The sequence below is a fragment of the Corythoichthys intestinalis genome, chromosome 18, assembly GCF_030265065.1.
Source record: "Corythoichthys intestinalis isolate RoL2023-P3 chromosome 18, ASM3026506v1, whole genome shotgun sequence".
Classification (NCBI taxonomy): Eukaryota; Metazoa; Chordata; class Actinopteri; order Syngnathiformes; family Syngnathidae; genus Corythoichthys; species Corythoichthys intestinalis.
In genome coordinates this window covers 18,649,875-18,668,708 of record NC_080412.1, presented here as the reverse complement: position 1 = coordinate 18,668,708, position 18,834 = coordinate 18,649,875, and the positions used below count along the sequence as shown (strand labels likewise).

At 40.1% G+C, this 18,834-nt stretch overlaps 1 protein-coding gene across 1 annotated transcript; it reads left to right on the top strand.

Moving 5' to 3' along the window:
• The first annotated feature begins 334 nt into the window (after window positions 1-334).
• Window positions 335-18,635, top strand: vps51 (VPS51 subunit of GARP complex). The gene is made up of 11 exons (XM_057819982.1): window positions 335-763; window positions 2,029-2,158; window positions 2,257-2,403; window positions 2,496-2,715; window positions 6,505-7,408; window positions 10,506-10,721; window positions 10,820-10,903; window positions 12,897-13,031; window positions 13,108-13,229; window positions 17,077-17,164; window positions 17,241-18,635. Exons 1-11 carry the CDS (start codon window positions 590-592, stop codon window positions 17,499-17,501), a joined length of 2,481 nt encoding a protein of 826 aa, XP_057675965.1. The 5' UTR covers window positions 335-589; the 3' UTR covers window positions 17,502-18,635.
• Window positions 18,636-18,834: the final 199 nt, after the last annotated feature.

Here is an 18,834-nt window from a genome sequence, read left to right as displayed (position 1 = left end):
AATCAATTTAAACTGGGAGGACTGGCTGTGAATGGTTATCTTTCTGTGTCGTTGACGGCACCCTCCCTTTTAAATTGAATTGGACGTCTCGCACCGTCAATGGATAGCCAATAATGAGTTCAATAAGTGCCTTCTGAGGGTTAACAGTAACGATTTTTCCCCAAGAATGTATTGCAAACTAAAGGTAAAGGTTCATTGGAACATTCACATTGCTTTTAGCTGTGCACTTACAACACGATGGCGTTTATTTCGGTGGGCTTTTCTCTTGCCTACACATACTCTTTGGTCACACAAACGCATTGCCAGCAACGCCCATTTTGCTACGCATCCGGAAGTGGTATATTATTACGTCTTGTGTGTTGGTTGTTTGAACGATAATTCTGGCTACATTTAGTATTTTATCTTTTCAAACAAATGACGCGCATGTAAGTAACAAAACTACACGCAGATTTGTGCACAACTGCTTTACAAAGCGGTTCTGCGTTCAGTCAATAACCCTTGGAGATTTTCCCTGCTAGTGCTAGCTGGAAATTCGTCATCTGACTTGTTGGTTCATTATTATAACTCGTCAGTCAGCCGGCCACTCGTAATGGATGCTGAAGCCGCGGTCCCCGAGGAGCCCGAGAGGAAGCGCAGGGTGCACGGCATGTTGAAGCTTTACTATGGGCTAAACGAAGAAGGAAAGGCCGATGAGAAACCGCAATCACTGGATCCCTGTGACATCAACGGGCCACATTTTGACCCAGAACACTACCTGAACAAGGTAAGGAGCTCTGCATGTTGCAATCCTAAAGTAGGAACGTTCATGAAAATGTCGTTTCGGTGTGTATTGTACTGTGCATTAGATACCTGGTTACCTTCCGATAGAATACGATTTGCGATACAAGGCTCACCATAACAATGAACGATTATCGATACATGTGTAAAGAAATCTAAGATATTCTGTGATACAAATATTAAAGAGAAAAACAATCTATTTCTGAATAGAATAATAAAGTTAATTTTTTGCACTGTAGTGCAGGGATCCCCAACCACCGGGCATTTGCTACCAGGCCGCAGCGAAATAATGAATAATTTAGTAACGACCACAATCTGGACTCTGCCTCTTGACACATCAATACTAATCCGAGTAGAGGTTTGTGTATTTCGCTCTATAGTGGTTGGCCGCCATTACTGGGGTGTTTGCACGCCTATAGCAGCCCAGCGTCGGTTGTAACGCGTGGCAGGGCAGGATCAATGCATAAAAAAAGTCAAAAAGGGAGCAGACTTCCACTTATGCACTTTTAAGACACAAAAAATAAATAAATCCAGCTCAACCACTCGTCACTCTGGAGTGCAACGGACCACGCATACGTAATAACACTTGAGACTCATCCAGTCAATGTCATGGCCTGCAAATAGCCGAGATCTCAACCATATTTAAAACCTGTGGTGGAAATTGAAAAAAAATGGTCCACAGCAAGGCTCTGACCTGCAAGGATGATCTGGCAACTGCAATCAAAGAGAGTTGGCATCAAATTGATGAAGAATACTCATCAAGTCCATGGCTCAGAAACTGCAAGCTGTCATAAAAACCAGAGGTGGTGCTACTAAATGCTAGAGATGTGTTTTGATTGTTACTTCTTTGATTGTTTCTCATCATTCTATATTTTTTCCCTCAGAATGGAGTGATTCCATATATATTTCCCTGCACTTGCTCTATAAAAGTAATTTTTACTGACACCACGATGTTTTTTATTCATTTCTTTTTGTGTTTCTGAATGCTAAAGAGTTGCACTTTTGAACTAATTCATTATTTTTTTCAAGCTTTTTATCTGAGTTGGTTCTACATGATAAAATGTCTGAGAGAGTGCTTGTCCGAGACTGGCGATTCCATACTTTTTGCTAGGGGTTGTAGTAAATTCACCTGCGAAGGTTAATCAGTAAATTTTCACCCAGAATGGTCATTTATTGAACGCTGACCAAAGCAGTGGAACTTATCCTACATTTAAATAGTGGCTGACAAGACCATTTTACGTCCTCATTCAGCTTCGAAAAGAATGTTCTCTTCCTGAGCTGATGAGCCATGAGACCACCATGGTGAAGCAAATCCGTTCATTGGACAGTGACATGCAGACTCTGGTATACGAAAACTACAACAAGTTCATATCGGCCACAGGTGACGATATTTAATATTTTCCCATTCCATTACTGTTTGAAGTTTTGTCAAGTCACAATACCTTATTAAATCCAACTGCATCACCTATCTTTTTCCAGACACCATAAGAAAGATGAAGAATGATTTCAAAAAGATGGAGGATGAAATGGACTGTCTGTCTGCAAACATGGCGACGATCACTGACTTTAGTGCTCACATCAGTGGTACCCTTGAAGACATGCATGCTCAGATTACAAAACTCTCAGGTGAATGACTGCTACCTCACCGATTTGTGAGCGGCTTGGTTTTAGTGTGCTGATATGTTGTAATTGTGGCGTTTCCTTTGCACCTTCCGCAGGGGTTCACACGTTGTTAAGGAAATTACAGTTTCTGTTTGAACTGCCTGCAAGACTAAACAAATGCTTGGAGCTACAGGCCTATGCTCAGGCAGTGAATTGCCACCGGCGTGCTCGCTGCGTGCTGCAGCAATACAGCCACCTGCCTTCCTTCAAAGGCATCCAGGATGACTGTCATGCTATCATGGAAAAGCTGGCGCTGGAGCTTCGGCAGAAGTTCAGGTCAGTTCAGTTGTTTTCTTGAGTGGAGATGTGTAACAGGCTCGCCTGCGGCTGAATGTGATAGGGCACACTCGGGTGGGGGGTCCCGGGGCGGGGTATGGCGATGGGGCAGCGCAGGGTCGGTCACCAACGGGTTTACACTCACAAGAGATTCACACAATTACTGGGTTCTAGAACACAGAGCTGATTTGTGTACACTCTACCCCTTTCAATCACTTAGCTTATAGACTCAACCACCCCTGTCCCCCTCTTTCCCTGGTCAACAGACCCCCCACATGGTGTCAACCGGAAATACATCTAGCTGACGATAGCACCAACATATTAGTAGTTAGTGTAGACGATCAATGACTTGTATTTCTTGTTGTTGTTTGTTTGTGTTTCTTTTCTTTATTCTCTTGTGTTTCTTTTCTTCTGTTCTCCCATAACCCCCTCCTGTTCGCTTCTTTGTCATAATAAACGAGGTATGTTGAATGATCACAATGGGAGTATGTCATACTCTCAATGTGAAACATTAAAACTGTTCAGACCAACCGGGCACTTAGACTTCCATTCTCCATGTCAAACAGCTGAACAGGACAGGTTTAAGAAAAAAAAACAATTAATCGGATAAATGTAACTTGGTTCAATTACCTTAACAATTTACCTTGAAGTTGTTTTCGGCATTTTGTAAGTAACAATGAAGACAAAATGGATGACTGTTTCCCTTAAAAAAGTTATTTTATTCCATCTTCCTAACTTAATATAACTGTAGTCTACAACTGTATTGATTATCAAATTTGTTGGCAACTAATTTATTAATCGATTTTAATCGATCAATTAGTTGTTTCAGCCCTATTAAAGTAACACTTGGTAACCTTTCAACCTTTATGAAATATTTTCTTAACATTTGTGATATGTCATAGGGCTGTCCCAAACGACTAATTTCCTCTCGATTAGTCAGCCGACTATTTTTACGACTAATCTAATATGTATATATATTTTTGTACTAATTTAATAATGAAACTTTTGTTGAAGGTTATCAGTTCACGAAAAACATTTTGGAACACCTAAATTATTTATTAACGTATAAATAAATAACATAAATATCAATAATAAATCACAAACAATGAGGTCAAATGCTGCTGGCATTAACTAGTGCAAAAAAAAAAAAAGTAAAACGGAAACACTTTGACTTCACCTTTTTAACAGGAGTCAAATCAATTATTACTCTTTTTGTGGTATGTCTATATTGTTCTAAATGTTAAAATGAATTGCAATGGGCGTCATGTCCCGGACAATCATTTTCAGAATACTTAAATAAATAATAGCCCATTTAAATAAAATAAATTGAAATGAGCTAAAACACCTGTAATTTAAATAATTAGAATAATACACACATCCTGCTTACACAATTAAATTTATTAATTTCTGTTTGGCGCTTTAACTTGAGAAAATCCACCAATAAAGCTTTTGAAAACCGTTCATAAGAAAAAAAAATGTTTCATTGAGGCATTTCATTTGTAAAACACATGTTAAAATCTTTGTCATTGGGATTGCTTTTCTCTTTAGCACAAGACTTCTTTTTTCTTCTTTCTTTCAGAAAGAAAGCTGACCAATACGCGGGGTCTGAAAGGCAAATTGTTGTTGGATTATCTTTAAATACCTGCTACGTTTTTAGCAGAATTCTAGCTTTGTAATGTTCCTATTGTTGAAAGCACAAAAGCGTGTAATAAACAACTAGCACATTTATATTTTGCATTTTGTTTTCTTACTGTACCGAAAATGAACTGAATCGTGACCTCAAAACCAAGGTACGTACCGAACCCAGATTTTTGTGTACCGCTACACCCCTAATATATATATATATATATATATATATATATATATATATATATATATATATATATCCCCCCAAGTGGGAGCTTCCATGATCCTAATACGTAAATACAATCTGCATGCCGTGCACAGAGATGTCGAGATCTACAGCTTTCAGGAGCACCAGCAGAGTAGATTAAAAACGTGAAGTACGTGGGGAAAAAAACTTAATGATGCACGTTGATACGACGCACATTAATGCGACTTCAATTTAAAAAAATCATTAGAACGTTGTATGGATTTACAATCCGCTAGCTTGTCGTTTTATGTTGTCTTCCAAAATTACACCTGGGTTACGGCGCTTAAAGTGTTCGTTCATAGCCGACGTGCTACCGTGGTGTGCGAGCTCAGCTTGGCATAGAGTACACACAGCGGCACCCTCCATATTTTCCTTGAAATAATTCCAGGCTCCAAACATTCTGGTCTGCATTTTTGGCTTTATGCCGCTTTCACCGCTTGCATTGCAAGCACCCGCCATTCTAAACTTTATCCGCAGAATTATTATTTTTTTTAACCCGTCATTACCCGTCTACGATATGTTTTGCCCGTCGACGCATTTACGTCATCGATGTCGTCGACAACATCCTCTAGTCGCGACAGCTCTAATATGTCAACTGACAAGTAGTTGAATGACACCTCTTTTATATCTTGAGGGGGTCTGTATTGCATTCACTGACACTAACTAACTTTGAAGAGGGTGGTAGGAATCCTGCCACACAAAAAAAACAACAAATGTGCTCACAGCTTTACCACATACGTTACCTCCCCCTTTTCCCCATTTATTATAAAGACGGAAATCGATGCTAACGCTTTCGCGTGACTCCTGCAAAGATGACAGAGCAACAAAAGAGACAAAAAGTTTTGTCGGAGGACGAAAAGGAAAGGAAGGCTACCAGGATATACAGAATAAAGCGTCAGAGCTGGCGAGTTCAGGTGGGTTGGGAGTTTTAGTCACACTAAGCCACGCAGTTGCTAACCGTCATATCATGTTTAGCCACAACTGGATTCATTACCTTATTACTATTCATCCTTCACACAGCCACTGGAAACAGAAATGTTGTTTAATCCATCTGTGGTTGTGTGCTGGTCCTCATGGAAAACGCAGTCTTCCTTAAGGCAAAAAACGTTTTTGTCCACCGGCTTAGCTAAAATCGGCCAAAACTGAAAAGTTATCAGGTGTTGCTTTGAGAAGCTAGTTTAGACCGTAAGATGTCCGAAAATTGGCAAAAATGTGAATTGTTGTTTTCCAAAGTAAAAGCAGATTTTTGTTCATGTCCTACTTCAACTTAACAAAAATATAATGAGGAAATTTGATAATTACAACTGAGAATTTATATGTATGTTCTAATTTCAAGAATTTAGACAAGTTTAAGGTAAAGACGGTCCTAAACGATTAATTGGTTATCAAAATAGTTGTCGATTAATTTGCTAATCTATTCTACTAATTGTTGCCCCTCTACAATAAAATATACCAATATTGTCAGCTTTTTTGGGCCTTTTCTCACATTTTATTGTGTTGAATTTCCTCCTATTTGAAGGAGAAAAATATGTGAATACTAGAGTTGTACTGATACCATTTTTTGGCTCTTGATAACAATTCAGATTCCCGATTTAAATTCACAGCAGAACGATGATTGGACGCCACACGATTTGCCGTCTGTCATCATCTTTAGTAGGGCGACAAGTGCTCTTTTTTTAAATTTTTTTTAATTAACAGAGGTGTGTGTCCATCTTGGGTAGGGTGACCGGCGGTTGGAAACCGTATCTTGAAGAGTACATATTGCACAGCTTCGTCATGTTATTTCTTAGTACTCCTTGATACCGATGATGTCATTTTAGTGCTGTATCGGAACAACCCTGATAAGAACAGCTGAAAAACTCATTATTCAATTCTTGATAAAAAAATATCTGCTTTCTGTGTTGTACTGCTCCTAGGGACGGTGGCTCGAGCGCTAAAGACTTATCTGAGTGTGTGGAGCTGCTCCTGCAGTTGGATGAGCCTGCAGAGGAGCTGTGTGAAAAGTTCCTCAGCCATGCGGGCTCGCGTCTAGAGCTGGACCTGCAAGGCCTGGAGGCTGAGATAAGACCGAACCCGTCTGCTTCAGGCGTGAACGATGCGTCACGCTGGCCTTCACCTAGCGCCACTGCCGGATCTGTACGTGACAGCACTTTGAAAACAAGCCTTGTCCCTTCTCCCTCCTCGAATACTGACATATTAGAGTTCATCGACAGAGGTTGCAATGAGTTTGTCAGCAGCTTATGTTTAGTAATTACATCTTATCAAGAACTCTTCATCAACCACGCTCAGAAAGGTGACCTGGCGTCCAAGAATATACCTCAGATGGCGAACAGCAAGCTGCTCGCCTTCGTCAATGATCTATCAGCCCGATATTTCTCGCTAGTCGAGCGAAGGATTCAAGAGGAAAAAGGCGTGGCAGATAACTCCCTCTTGGTCCGTGCCCTTGACCGATTTCACCGCAGGCTCCAGGCGGTGACCAAGCTGCTCCCCGGCTCCTCAGTGGCTACCCGTGGAACGGATATCGTGATCCGCGCCGCAACAGAGCGAGTCAAGCAGTACCTGGCTGCTCTCCAGAGCTTCTACATGGACAGCTTGACGGACGTAAGGCAAGCTCTGGCGACGCCTCGTCTCTCGCTGGCTGCTTCGGGGGCCGGATCTCATCTAAGCGGCCCGGTCTCTGGCAGAGATGCGCCTAGCGGCCTCCCAGAGCTGCTGTCCTCCCTGTCAGCTTCTATCCTCAACCAGATCAAGTCAGTGTTGGCATCTGTGCATCTCTTCACAGCCAAGGACATCACTTTCTCCAACAAGCCGTACTTTAAGGTGAATAGAAGTACTATTTTAGTATTTTAACAACAAAAAATGGTATTTTTGAGCTGATATTAGTGGTGATTTTGATCCTGGTTATAGTACAACTTGATTAGTGGTGCGCTGATACCATTTTTAAGCTCCCGATACCAATGACTGTATGCTTTCGGCCTACTCCAATAGTGTTCAGATATATTATTGTATTGATATTTTTTTGAGGAAAGAATAAAAAAATATATATATATATGTATGGCGAAAAACATTCAGGTGACTTGAAGTTATGCTCTGAGAGAATTTGGCCGCATTTCAAAATTGTCCCATATACATATGAGATGCATCATTCGAAAGCTTAAAATCTCAATTTTCTGGGGGAAGAAATTTTTTTGAACAGAAGGGCATTTAATAATAATAATTTTGAAAAATTAAACCCCTAAAACGTAACTCGAGTTGAGAGCATGACAGAGCATAATTAAAGACACCATAATTTTAACGAGATATTATCGCGTACTTACCCTGTTTCTATCCAAAAACTCCGTGATCATGTCTCACCGAGTGTCAAGACACAGCTGTGAATGACTTTTGGACGATTTTATGGGTGAAACAAGGTAATATAACTAAAGTCGCAATGCAGAAATTGCAGACATGAAGGAGTGGTGAGATTTTAAAATATTTAACCTTTTAAGAGTCACCCCCCCCCCCCCCCCCAATTTTTCTTGTTTGTTATTTATCATCTAAAATATTGGGGAAAATCGACAGTAACAAAAAAAATACAATTAAGTGATAGTAATGAGGTAGATATCCGTGACTTAGTACTTTTTTTTTTTTTTTTTTTTTTTTTTTTTTTTTAAAAAACCTGTCCTGTTCAGCTGTTTGACACAGAGAATGGAAGTCTAAGTGCCCGGATTCTGAACAGTTTTAATGTTTCACATGGAGAGTCTGACATACTCCCATTGTGATCATTCAAAATACCTTTTTATTATGACAAAGCAGCGAACAGGAAGGGATTATGGGGGGACAGAAGAAAAGAAATACAAGAGAAGAAAGAAAAGAAACACATACACAAACAACAACAAGAAATACATTGAACATCTAAACTAGTTACTAATATGCTGGTGCTATCGTCAGCGAGATGTATTTCCGGTTTACACCATGTGGGGGCCAATTGGCCAGTGAAAGAGGAGAATGGGGGTGGGGGTGTCTATAAGACTATAAGCTAAGTGATTGAAAGGGGTAGAGTGTACACAAATCAGTTCTGTGATCTAGAACCCAGTAATCGTGTGAATCTCTTATGAGTGTAAGCCCGTTGGCGACCAACCGCATCGCCAATCCCGGCACCTGAACCCCCAACCCGAGCATGCCCTACCACATCCAGCAGCACGCAAGCCCCACCGGGCGTGCGACAGCCACGCAGACGGGCGGAGAGACCGCGCGGGCGCCAACCCAGGGCCACGGCCCCCACCCAGCCAGCCCGGGGAGGGAGGGCGGTTGGGGGGGTGGGGGGTCCATGCGCAGCCCATCCCTCCTCCCGCCGCCCAGCAAAGGAGCCACCGTCCCCCCCCCCGGGACCCAGGGTGGTCCCCCGGGCCACCCGCGTGCCCATCAACCGGCCTTCAGGGATGGCAGGAGGGGACGCATCACCAACCCCACGCCTACACCCACCCCCGCCCGCCCACCCGGGCCACGAGCCACAGCCACAGCCCCCCAACCGGCACGGCACGCCACGGGACCCCCAGCGGCCCACCAAGCTCCAGGCAAGGCAGGGTCCCCCGCCGGTGCAGGCGACACCCCGCTGATACACCGGCGCCCAGCCAGCGACCCGCGACGGAGCGCAGGGCGGATGCCCAGCCAGAGAAGAGAGGGGAAGGCGGAGGCAGGAGAACGCCCAGGGACTGCCACGGGGCGATGCAAGATCGGAGACCCGACCCCCCAACCCACTCCCGCGGCCGGCAGCCGAGGCAGAGGGGAGGCCACACCCCAGGAGCCACGCCATATAGAAAAAGTGTGGGACCCACCTACCACCCTTAGTACTTAGTACTTTTTTCATTGTGACGTAATATGTTTAAAAGTTTAAAATATGCGAATAATAAGTGAATAATTTTATACAAGTATTTATGTCTTTTTTTAAACTAAATTTTAGACATCAATTAATTATTCTAAGCTAAAAATGATAGACATTTCGAATCATAAATAATTACTTACCTTCTTTTTATGGCTAGGTTGAAACAAAAGCGGTTGAGCGGTCTCTGTAAACGGGGGTCTCCAGGGTAAAATGGCCTAATTAGAAATAATTTGTGGGCTTAATGTGCCATATAACTGCTATGGCAGCATATATACATATTGTTCAGTGGAACACAAGTTCTTTTGGCTTAAAATACAACAGTTTATATTAAAGAGGAGTGCAAGAGCAGAATCTACTTTTTCAGCCTTGTCAGGTTTTTCTGCCATATACTGTATAATATACATATAGTCGTACAGCATAGGCATGCTATTTCTTAGTACTCACCGACAGAGGTGGGACTGGGTAGTAGCACGTTTGAAAGTCCGGATTTAAAACTCTCCTAGTTTTTATTTGGCACTGATATGCCACAGAAAAGCAGTGAAATGAGCGTTTTAGTTTCATGGTGGAAATGTGTTTATCCACTAGAGGACAGTCATGCTCTTGGGACGCGTGATTTTCATTTCTATTTTTTTCAGTCAAAGTTCGGTAATTCTGGTATAGTTTTGGCCTAATATGGTCGTCTAATAGGTGAAAGTCTAATCACAACAGTTCATATAGATGGCCTTGTGCTAAGAAAAAAAAATGCTATTGTTTTAAAATTAAGACATCTTTTCTTCCGTCCACCCATAACCCCTTCCTGTTCGCTGGAAAGATGGGGAAAAAGACATTATAAGGAATTACTCAGTACTTGAGTAGTTTTTTCAACAAATACTTTTTTACTTGTACTTAAGTAATATTATCTGAAGTACCGCTACTCTTACTTGAGTACAATTTTTGGCTGTTTTACCCATCTCTGCTCACCGATACCAATAAAGTTATTTTAGTGCATATCAGTAAGTGTAACACCAAACTTTTTTCTACACCTTCATACTTTTTTTCTCTTCTTTTTTTTAGGGGGAATTCTGCTGCCAGGTTGTCCGTGAGAGCATGGTTGTCAGTTTTATCAAATTTGTGTGTCAGTCCTCTCGTCAGTTTTGTGAGAGTGCAGGAGACAAGGGAGGGTCCACCCCACCGGCTCTCCTGTTGCTTCTCTCTCGACTCTGCTTAGATTATGAAACCTCCACGATCTCATACATACTCACTCTTACTGATGAACAATTCCTGGCACAGGTAATGTATCCTGCACTTTGTTTATAAAGCTAAACCTAACATTCTGATTTAAAAAAAAAACAACTAAATTTCTGTTCCCTACTTTTTGTGAATTTTAGCATCACAGTCCAGCAACGGCCGTCACTGCCCTATGTGCAGAAGCCAGGGAAGCGGCACAGAAACTACTGAACCATTATGTCAAGGTAGTTACAATCAGTGTTGTCACAGATTACTTGAAAAACTAATTTTATTACTGATTGCTGATTACGCCTCAAAAAAGTAATCCAGTTACTTTAGTGATTACTTTATAATCAAAGTAACTAAGTTACTTTAAAAGTAATTTATAAGTTACTTTTTACCAATTTTTCTCCCTTTGCGTCCTCAACATAAGAATGACAACAGAGAAATGTCATCGCATGTAGCGTATTTTTCAGACTATAAGTCGCACCAGCCATAAAATGCCCAACGAAGAGGAAAAAAACATATAAGTCGCACCAGAGTATAAGTCGCATTTTTGGGGAAATTTACTTGATAAAATCCAACACATAGAACAGATATGTCGTCTTGAAAGACAATTTAAAATAAAAATACTATAGAGAACAACATGCTGAATAAGTGTACAGTATGATAATGTTATATGATGCTTGAAAAACAAAATGCGAATGTGGCTTGTATTTTAACGTATCATAGCTATTAGGAGTTATTCAGAGAACTATAACATAAAGAGCATGCTAACAAGTTTACCAAACCATCAGTGTCCCTCCAAAACACCAAAATAACATGTGAAATGATATAATAATGTGTTAAAAATTTCACACATAAGTCACTCCAGAGTATTAGTTGCACCCATAGCCAAACTATGAAAAAAAACTGCAATTTATAGTCCGAAAAATACGGTAATTGAATTTTTCACATAAGGCTTAATATTAAAGTTAGCGGGGGTTTATTTAGTTAAAAGAGTTGATTTCAACCACCATTGACTCACGCTAGCTTAGCCACTCCGGAGCCCTGAAACTAACAAATAACTGACAAACTGCACAGAATTTGTTCAAATCAACTTCAACGACTAAACCCCGGCTAACTCAAAGATTAAGCTTAATGTCAAAAATTCTGAACTTCCCCTTTAAAATAAAGACGATTAAATATAGCCATTAATATAGCCATTAAAATGTTGTCTATAAAAGTTGAAAAGCAACAAAACAAACAACAAATATGAATGAAATGAACAAGAATCCTTCGAAGTATTTCATAATTGGTCCAAATTATTTTTCAAACAGATCATGTGACTATAGCACCTTAGAGACTGTCGTTTGTTTTGCTTAGCCAAAACTACAGCTGAGGAGGCAAGATGGATATTTACAATTTCTTTAAACAAAAGCTTCAACAACAAGTTACAACTGAGCTTGAACTGAGGATTGAGCACGAGCAGTATCAAAAAGTGTACTCACGGTCTTGTTACATGTAGCCTTTGTTTCGAGTTTTGTCGCATTGTGTTGTAATTCCAGGTGGTGCTTGAATTGGATGCTTTTAGCAAGACGGTCTTTTTGAGCCAGCACAAAGCTCGCAATGCACAGAGATATTTTTGCCATCTTTACTGGACAAAAATGTGAAGTAATGGCTGTATTTCCAGTGAGCAAATGCAGCCGTTTGTAGTATATCTCCTGCCTCTTTCATTGCATCCTGAAGAGGTACCATGGCTATGTTGTTTTGGCCGCAGACTCCCAGCGCTCATGGCTCACACAGCATGGTAATACACGTGACCCGTTTTTTTTCCATCTCCGATTAGAAAATGGGACATGTGATGTCACTCCCATGACTACAGTATTCTTCATTCTACATACATTATGAGGCAATAACAAAAGAGTAACTTACAGGCATCAAGGAAAGTAATTTTAATCAGATTGCTGATTTAGAAAAATGACCACTTTAGATTGCTCGTTACTGAAAGAAAGTTATCAGATTACAGTAACGCGTTACTCGTTACTGACAACACTGGTTACAATGATACAAAATTAGTTGCATCCGAATAATCCAGTGAGATCAAATAAAGTCATATGCTCTGGTTTTGTGGACATTGCCATCTTCATATAATGATACATCATTGGGTTTCATGAATCTCTAATAACAATAACATTTTGTCTTATATGTATGATTCATTTGAATGAACGCAGGACATTTTTGTGTTCATATTTGCAGGTTCAGGGCCTAATTATTTCGCAAATGCTCAGAAAGAGCGTCGAAACACGAGACTGGGTGAACACCATCGAGCCCCGAAATGTCCGTGCGGTGATGAAAAGAGTTGTGGAAGACGCTACCTCAATTGATGTGCAGGTGACGAATTTGGCCTTTAGAGGCAGTCCTCTCCTGCTTTACAAGCAGACCCCTGTCATTCTCTATGTCACCCCAGGTGGGTCTTCTTTATGAGGAAGGTGTGAGGAAAGCGCACAGTAGCGATTCAAGCAAAAGAACTTTCTCAGTCTACAGCAGCTCAAGGCAGCAAACTCGTTATGCAGCAAGCTACACACCAAGGTATAGTATTTGAATGACTTGAGTATTCTTTTAAAAGCCATCAGGGGAAGCTGTTCGACATCAACAATGAGCTCTTTTTATTTGACCACACTACAAAATACATCCAATGTTTATAATACCTAAATACCAGTTGATGATGATAGATGTCCAATAATTTGGTAGTTATGACTAGTAGACATCAAATCCATTTGAACTGGGAGGCTGGCAGCGAATCAAGATTTGTTCATCTGCTGCAATGACAGGCAATGAGTTCAATATTACCAGGCCACGCTTGGGACAACAGTGGGCGTGTCCCCTCAATACATGTTTATAGAGTATTTACCAATGTTAATAGTTGTCTTGTACCCATAACCATTTTTTGGCTCCTTATACTGATTCTGATACCTAGCTGTGTGATATCGGTCAATGCAGATACTGTCATGATACCGCATATTTTTTCTTTTTTAACACTACATCACTGCATAATCACTTGAATGTACAATGGCAAGACACTGCTAGCTCATTGGCTGCCATTGACGCCGCGAACGAATGTCTATAATCGTTTCTGCGTGTTATTTGTTAGTACCCTTCGATACCGATGACATGATCTTAAGAGCTGTCCCGACTAGAGTCAACGTCATCGATGACGTAAATGCGTCGACGAGCACGACATCCTGTCGACGGTTAATGAAGGGTTAAAAAAATATATGCGTGCAAAGTTGAGAATGGCGGGCACTCGGTATGCAAGCTGGGAAAGCGACACAAAGCAAAAAATGCGCACTAGAGTGGCCAAAACATTGACTTATTTCAACGAAACAAAGGAGGGTACACTGTTGTGTGCCGTGTCTTCAATGCCAAGATTGCATACTAGGCTGCCCGTGAACACCTAAAGCGCCGTCACCCAGTTGTAATTTTGGAAGATGACAGGAGACGACAAGTTGGCTGATTGTAAGTCCATCTAACTAAAGACATGTTTTATCGAAGTTGCTAAGCCTGCCGCGATATGCAATGAGTCAATTTATCGCAAGGTGAATTAAAAATGAGGGCAGTAATTTTCACTGCTGCGTTTTATCGCTGTGTGCGTGCATACATTTGTGCGTGCGTGTCGATGGCACATGAGACGCCAGTTCCTTTTACATAGGTGTGTAAAACCAATTCCACAAAGGGTCAAGAGGGTCCTGGATTTCATTTCAACCAAGACTGTGCAAAAAGATTAACCAATGAATTTTCTGCTGAAACAAGCAGCACCTGACTGCAATCAACTGATTACACTTGTGAAAAATGACCTCTTCATTGGTTGGAAAGAAATCTAGGACCCTCTTGGCCCTTTGTAGAATTGGTTTGGCACCCCTGCTTTAACATACAGTATGTTAATTGGTCATCAACACGCCGTAGAATTAAAGTTCAGACATACAAAATAAGGAAATATATCTATATTAAACACTGTAAACGTTAGCATTGCTACATTGAGGCCAATCGGGAAAAAAGACAACCTACTTTAGCCTGCTATAAAACATTGGCAGTCTTCTCCAAAACGTAAACTTGCGGTTAAAAGGTGACAATTGAAACATGAAAAATCGCTGGTTAACGAAAAAAAATGAACCCAAAAAAATCTATTACTGACACCATATGCAATTACGACAAGTGCTTTTTTTGCGGAGCGTAAAGCTTACGGTTGGCTGTTTAGCGAAAGTACGTCCGGTGAACATTTAAAAAATCAAAGCACATCATGTTCGTCATATAAATAGAAATTTCTGGAGCTTTAGAATGACAACCTTTATGAAAAATCTGATTGGCAATGAATAATTATTATAATTATTATAATACTATAATTATATATAGTAGTATACTGTAAGATTAGTTCTAGATATTTTTTTTTAAAGACTTGTTTTGAATCATTTTGGAAAGGCGAAGTCAGTGTTCTGAATCTGAATTTACATTCCATTATTATGCACTGGTTAATGCTATCAGCATTTGACCTCATTGTTAATTTGTGATCTATTATTGTTATTTACATGTTTATTTGTACTTTAATAAAGAATTTACGTGTTCCAAAATGTTTTTGTGTATTAGTAAGCGCTAACAAAAATTTCATTGCTAAATTAGTAATTAAAAAAAAAAAAAAAAATTAGTCGACCAATCGTAAAAATAGTCGGGTGAAAATTAGTCGTTTGGGCATTAGAATAATTTATCCTAATGCTGTATCGGTACCGATACTACCGGTAGTTAAGCCTGTCGCAATATGCAATAATTCCATTTATCGCGCGATAAATACAAATGAAGGCGGTAATTTTTCTGCTGCGATTTATCGCCTCGCGTGCACGTGCGTGCGCGCGTGTGGCAGACGTGCTGTTAAAAGTTCGGATTTCTGGTTACCAACCGCGCAAAATGCATCTTTGTTCCAGGTCCGGCAAAAACTAGCGCCGGAGCCAATCATTCTCATTATATCCTATTGTTCAACGTATACCGGCCGCGTCAGTGCTCTGGAGTGACTGTGGACCATCTATGGCGCGCCGGTGTTGTTGACGTGTGGGCGCTCCCGTCAGGAGTGACATTTCACGGGGGGAGGGGCGGCTATTTTTCGGCACAACGCCGGATATTTATAACAAAGTCCGCCAAAACATTGTTACCGACTTGGCTGCAACGAACAACCTCACTTTGACAACGAACAGCTGAATGAAAATAAGAGCGCTGTGTTTCAAACTCGTCCTGTTTATGAAAGTCGATTGTCATATGCTGGTGTTTAGTAATGAGCAGACGTGACTTCAGCGGCGCTTGCTAACTTTTTTAATGCGCGCACACACTAGAGATATCATGAAATGGCAAACTAGAAAGCTACGTCCATGCCATTGGCTACGTGAGCCCAGAGTGATTATGGGACACGTAGTCCATATACTACATCGATGAATTCTAAACTGTCATGACTGAATGGAGGTCAAGAAGGTCAAATCAATCCACACCAGGGACTATAGATAATGTTGCAAATATTGTTAATTCAGTACGTGACACAGATGGATTCGGACCACAAATAGGATGTCTTGCTCATGTAGTAAACTTAGCTGCTAAGAGAGCTGTAGCAATCAACAGTGTGCCCTGCCTCACTTTGCAAACAGAAAAGATTGTTCTCAGCACTTTTATACAAATTTTTTTCAGATCAGTAAGAAGCACATAAATATCATGCACTAAAATGCATGTTTATATGATGGCAATTTAATTTTTGCTCGTTAGCAAAAACAAAAACAAAATAAAACAAGAACAACAACAAAAATGAAACAAAAAATATATATATCTTTTTTAACAGAGCATTAAATGTATTAAATCGGATCGAAAATCGTGTCCCCCGTATCAAAAATCGTACCGAACCATGACTTAACTGTATAGTTGCATGCTTATGGAAAACCATTCCAGAAGCTATGACGGGAAAAGTTTTCATTTGCCTAAATGCTTAAGTTATTAAGTGGATTTTTTTTTTTTTTAAACACATTTTATTTATTCTGTGTTTCTGTGCGGTATCAATATTGTTGTTTTTTACTTAAGAGGCATGGTCTATTGTTTTTAGTTGTGATTTCTTAAAAAGTCTTTTTGAATTTAAGAGTAAATATTTATCGCATTGAAATGGGTGTACTTGATCTATTATACTGTATTCTCACTGTGTTATTTTAAATTGGTTAAAAAAAAAATTGGGGGAGGGCGCAATAATATCGCATATCGCAATAATTTAGGAGAATAATTATCGCACACTAAAATTTGTTATCGCGACAGGCCTACCGGTAGTATCTGTATTGGTGAAACATTAGATAATAGCTTATACTTTTACAGTGATGTAGAATATAGTAACAAGTCTGAATGATATGCCATCTCTATGCAGCGCTCCCATGGACACTAATTTACTGAGCAACATCCACAAGCTGTTTTCTGAACGAATTGACATCTTTAGCTCAGTGGAGTTCAACAAGGTAAGTGCGCTTCTTTGACATATCTGCATATACAGTCTCAAAATTCGTATTTGTAATGATTCCTTTTCTGTTTCAGGTCTCTGTGATGACGGGAATTATAAAAATCAGCTTGAAGACATTCCTGGAGTGCGTGCGGCTGCGCACTTTTGGCCGCTACGGGTTGCAGCAAATTCAAGTTGACTGTCACTACCTACAAATGTACTTGTGGCGCTTTGTCTCTGATGAGAACCTAGTACATTTCCTGCTGGATGAAATTGTGGGGAGCTCCGCCCACCGCTGCCTGGATCCTGCCCCGATGGAGCAAAGCGTCATTGAAGTTATTTGTGAACGAGGTTGAAGTTCAAGGTGCAGCAATGAATAGCCAACCAGAGTGACGCAAAACTACTGGATGTTATCAAACACTGGAGTCTCAGAGTATATTCAGTGTATTGCTGAATGTGAATTATGGCATTAAAGCATTCATCAGTGTAATAACTCAGTAAAACATCCCTTTCAAGACACTCGACCCCAGACTAGTAAATATGCACTAGGTGTCTAGTGCCACTCCTATGCCTAATTTTTTTCTCGTTCGTTATTTTCTATGGTAATCCAAATTCTGCAAATTAATTGAAGGATTTGTCATGTATGTATGTAGGTAAATGGTGAATGGCACTGTTGATATTTGTATTTATTCATAGCAAATCTTAGCTCATTGGCTGCCATTGACAACAACAGCAGTCTAATCAATTGTAATTGGGAGCACAGGCAGCGAATGAACGAAGGTTCTATGTTGCCATTGGCAACTTGCCAACCTCCCAGTTCAAATGGATTGGACGTCTACTAGTGATAAACCCTTTTAAATTCACAGCGCAAGGAAGAAAAGAGCCTAATTTAAATTTCAGAAGACTGCATTAACATACAGTATGGGCTTAATCATGGAATATGATTGCTACATAATTGATGGCCAGGTTGGCGTTTTGTTCTTTTTTAAACATTATCAGATAACAAATCATGTTTGGCACTTAATTAAAAACTAATGTAAATCACTGTGCAGTGTCCATGTTTTATATTTACACAAGTATGGGCATTTGATTTGATTGCACATTTAATTCAATTTGTTCAATATTGCATAATGTTTTAAAGGGTCATTTTGGGTCATAATTTTACAATATGTTCTGTTTGTATGTCAGACATCTGCACCGTAGTGCAGCTGATGTTCGCAAGGATTTTCTGACTTTGGCTTAGCAACAAGTTTCTTAATAGATCTTGGAAAATAATATTTTTTTCTAAATTATTTAAATTCAGATGATGCATTTTGTCAGTATCCTTTTGAAGAATAATCCAAACATAAAAAATGTAGACAGTAATCAGAACAAAGCAATTGCTGACTAAAATTCTTTGCATGTAAAAGCACAACCGCTTTGTATTTGAACGCAACATTTAGATGAAGTTTAAATGTGTTAAGTATTGTGTGTAACAAACATATGAACTGTATTAAATCCTAAACTGGCCAAAGTTTTGACGTCTTTACACAGTAGATTGATATTAGTATTCAGGTGTTTCACAACATCTGTCTGGCATTCAACATTTTGTGCGGTGATTGCCGACGCAACCTGATAAGCTGATCTGATTGGATGACGTCTCTAGTTCCTGCCCTCTTCAGATTCCCAACGAGAGATGTGATTGGCTAG

Excerpts from the sequence above, each read along its gene's own strand:
- vps51 (XM_057819982.1), top strand. The coding sequence starts at position 590 with ATGGATGCTGAAGCCGCGGTCCCCGAGGAGCCCGAGAGGAAGCGCAGG. Across the intron at positions 2,159-2,256 it reads CAAGTTCATATCGGCCACAG|ACACCATAAGAAAGATGAAG; the intron begins GTGACGATATTT and ends ATCTTTTTCCAG. Across the intron at positions 13,230-17,076 it reads GCAGCAAGCTACACACCAAG|CGCTCCCATGGACACTAATT; the intron begins GTATAGTATTTG and ends ATCTCTATGCAG.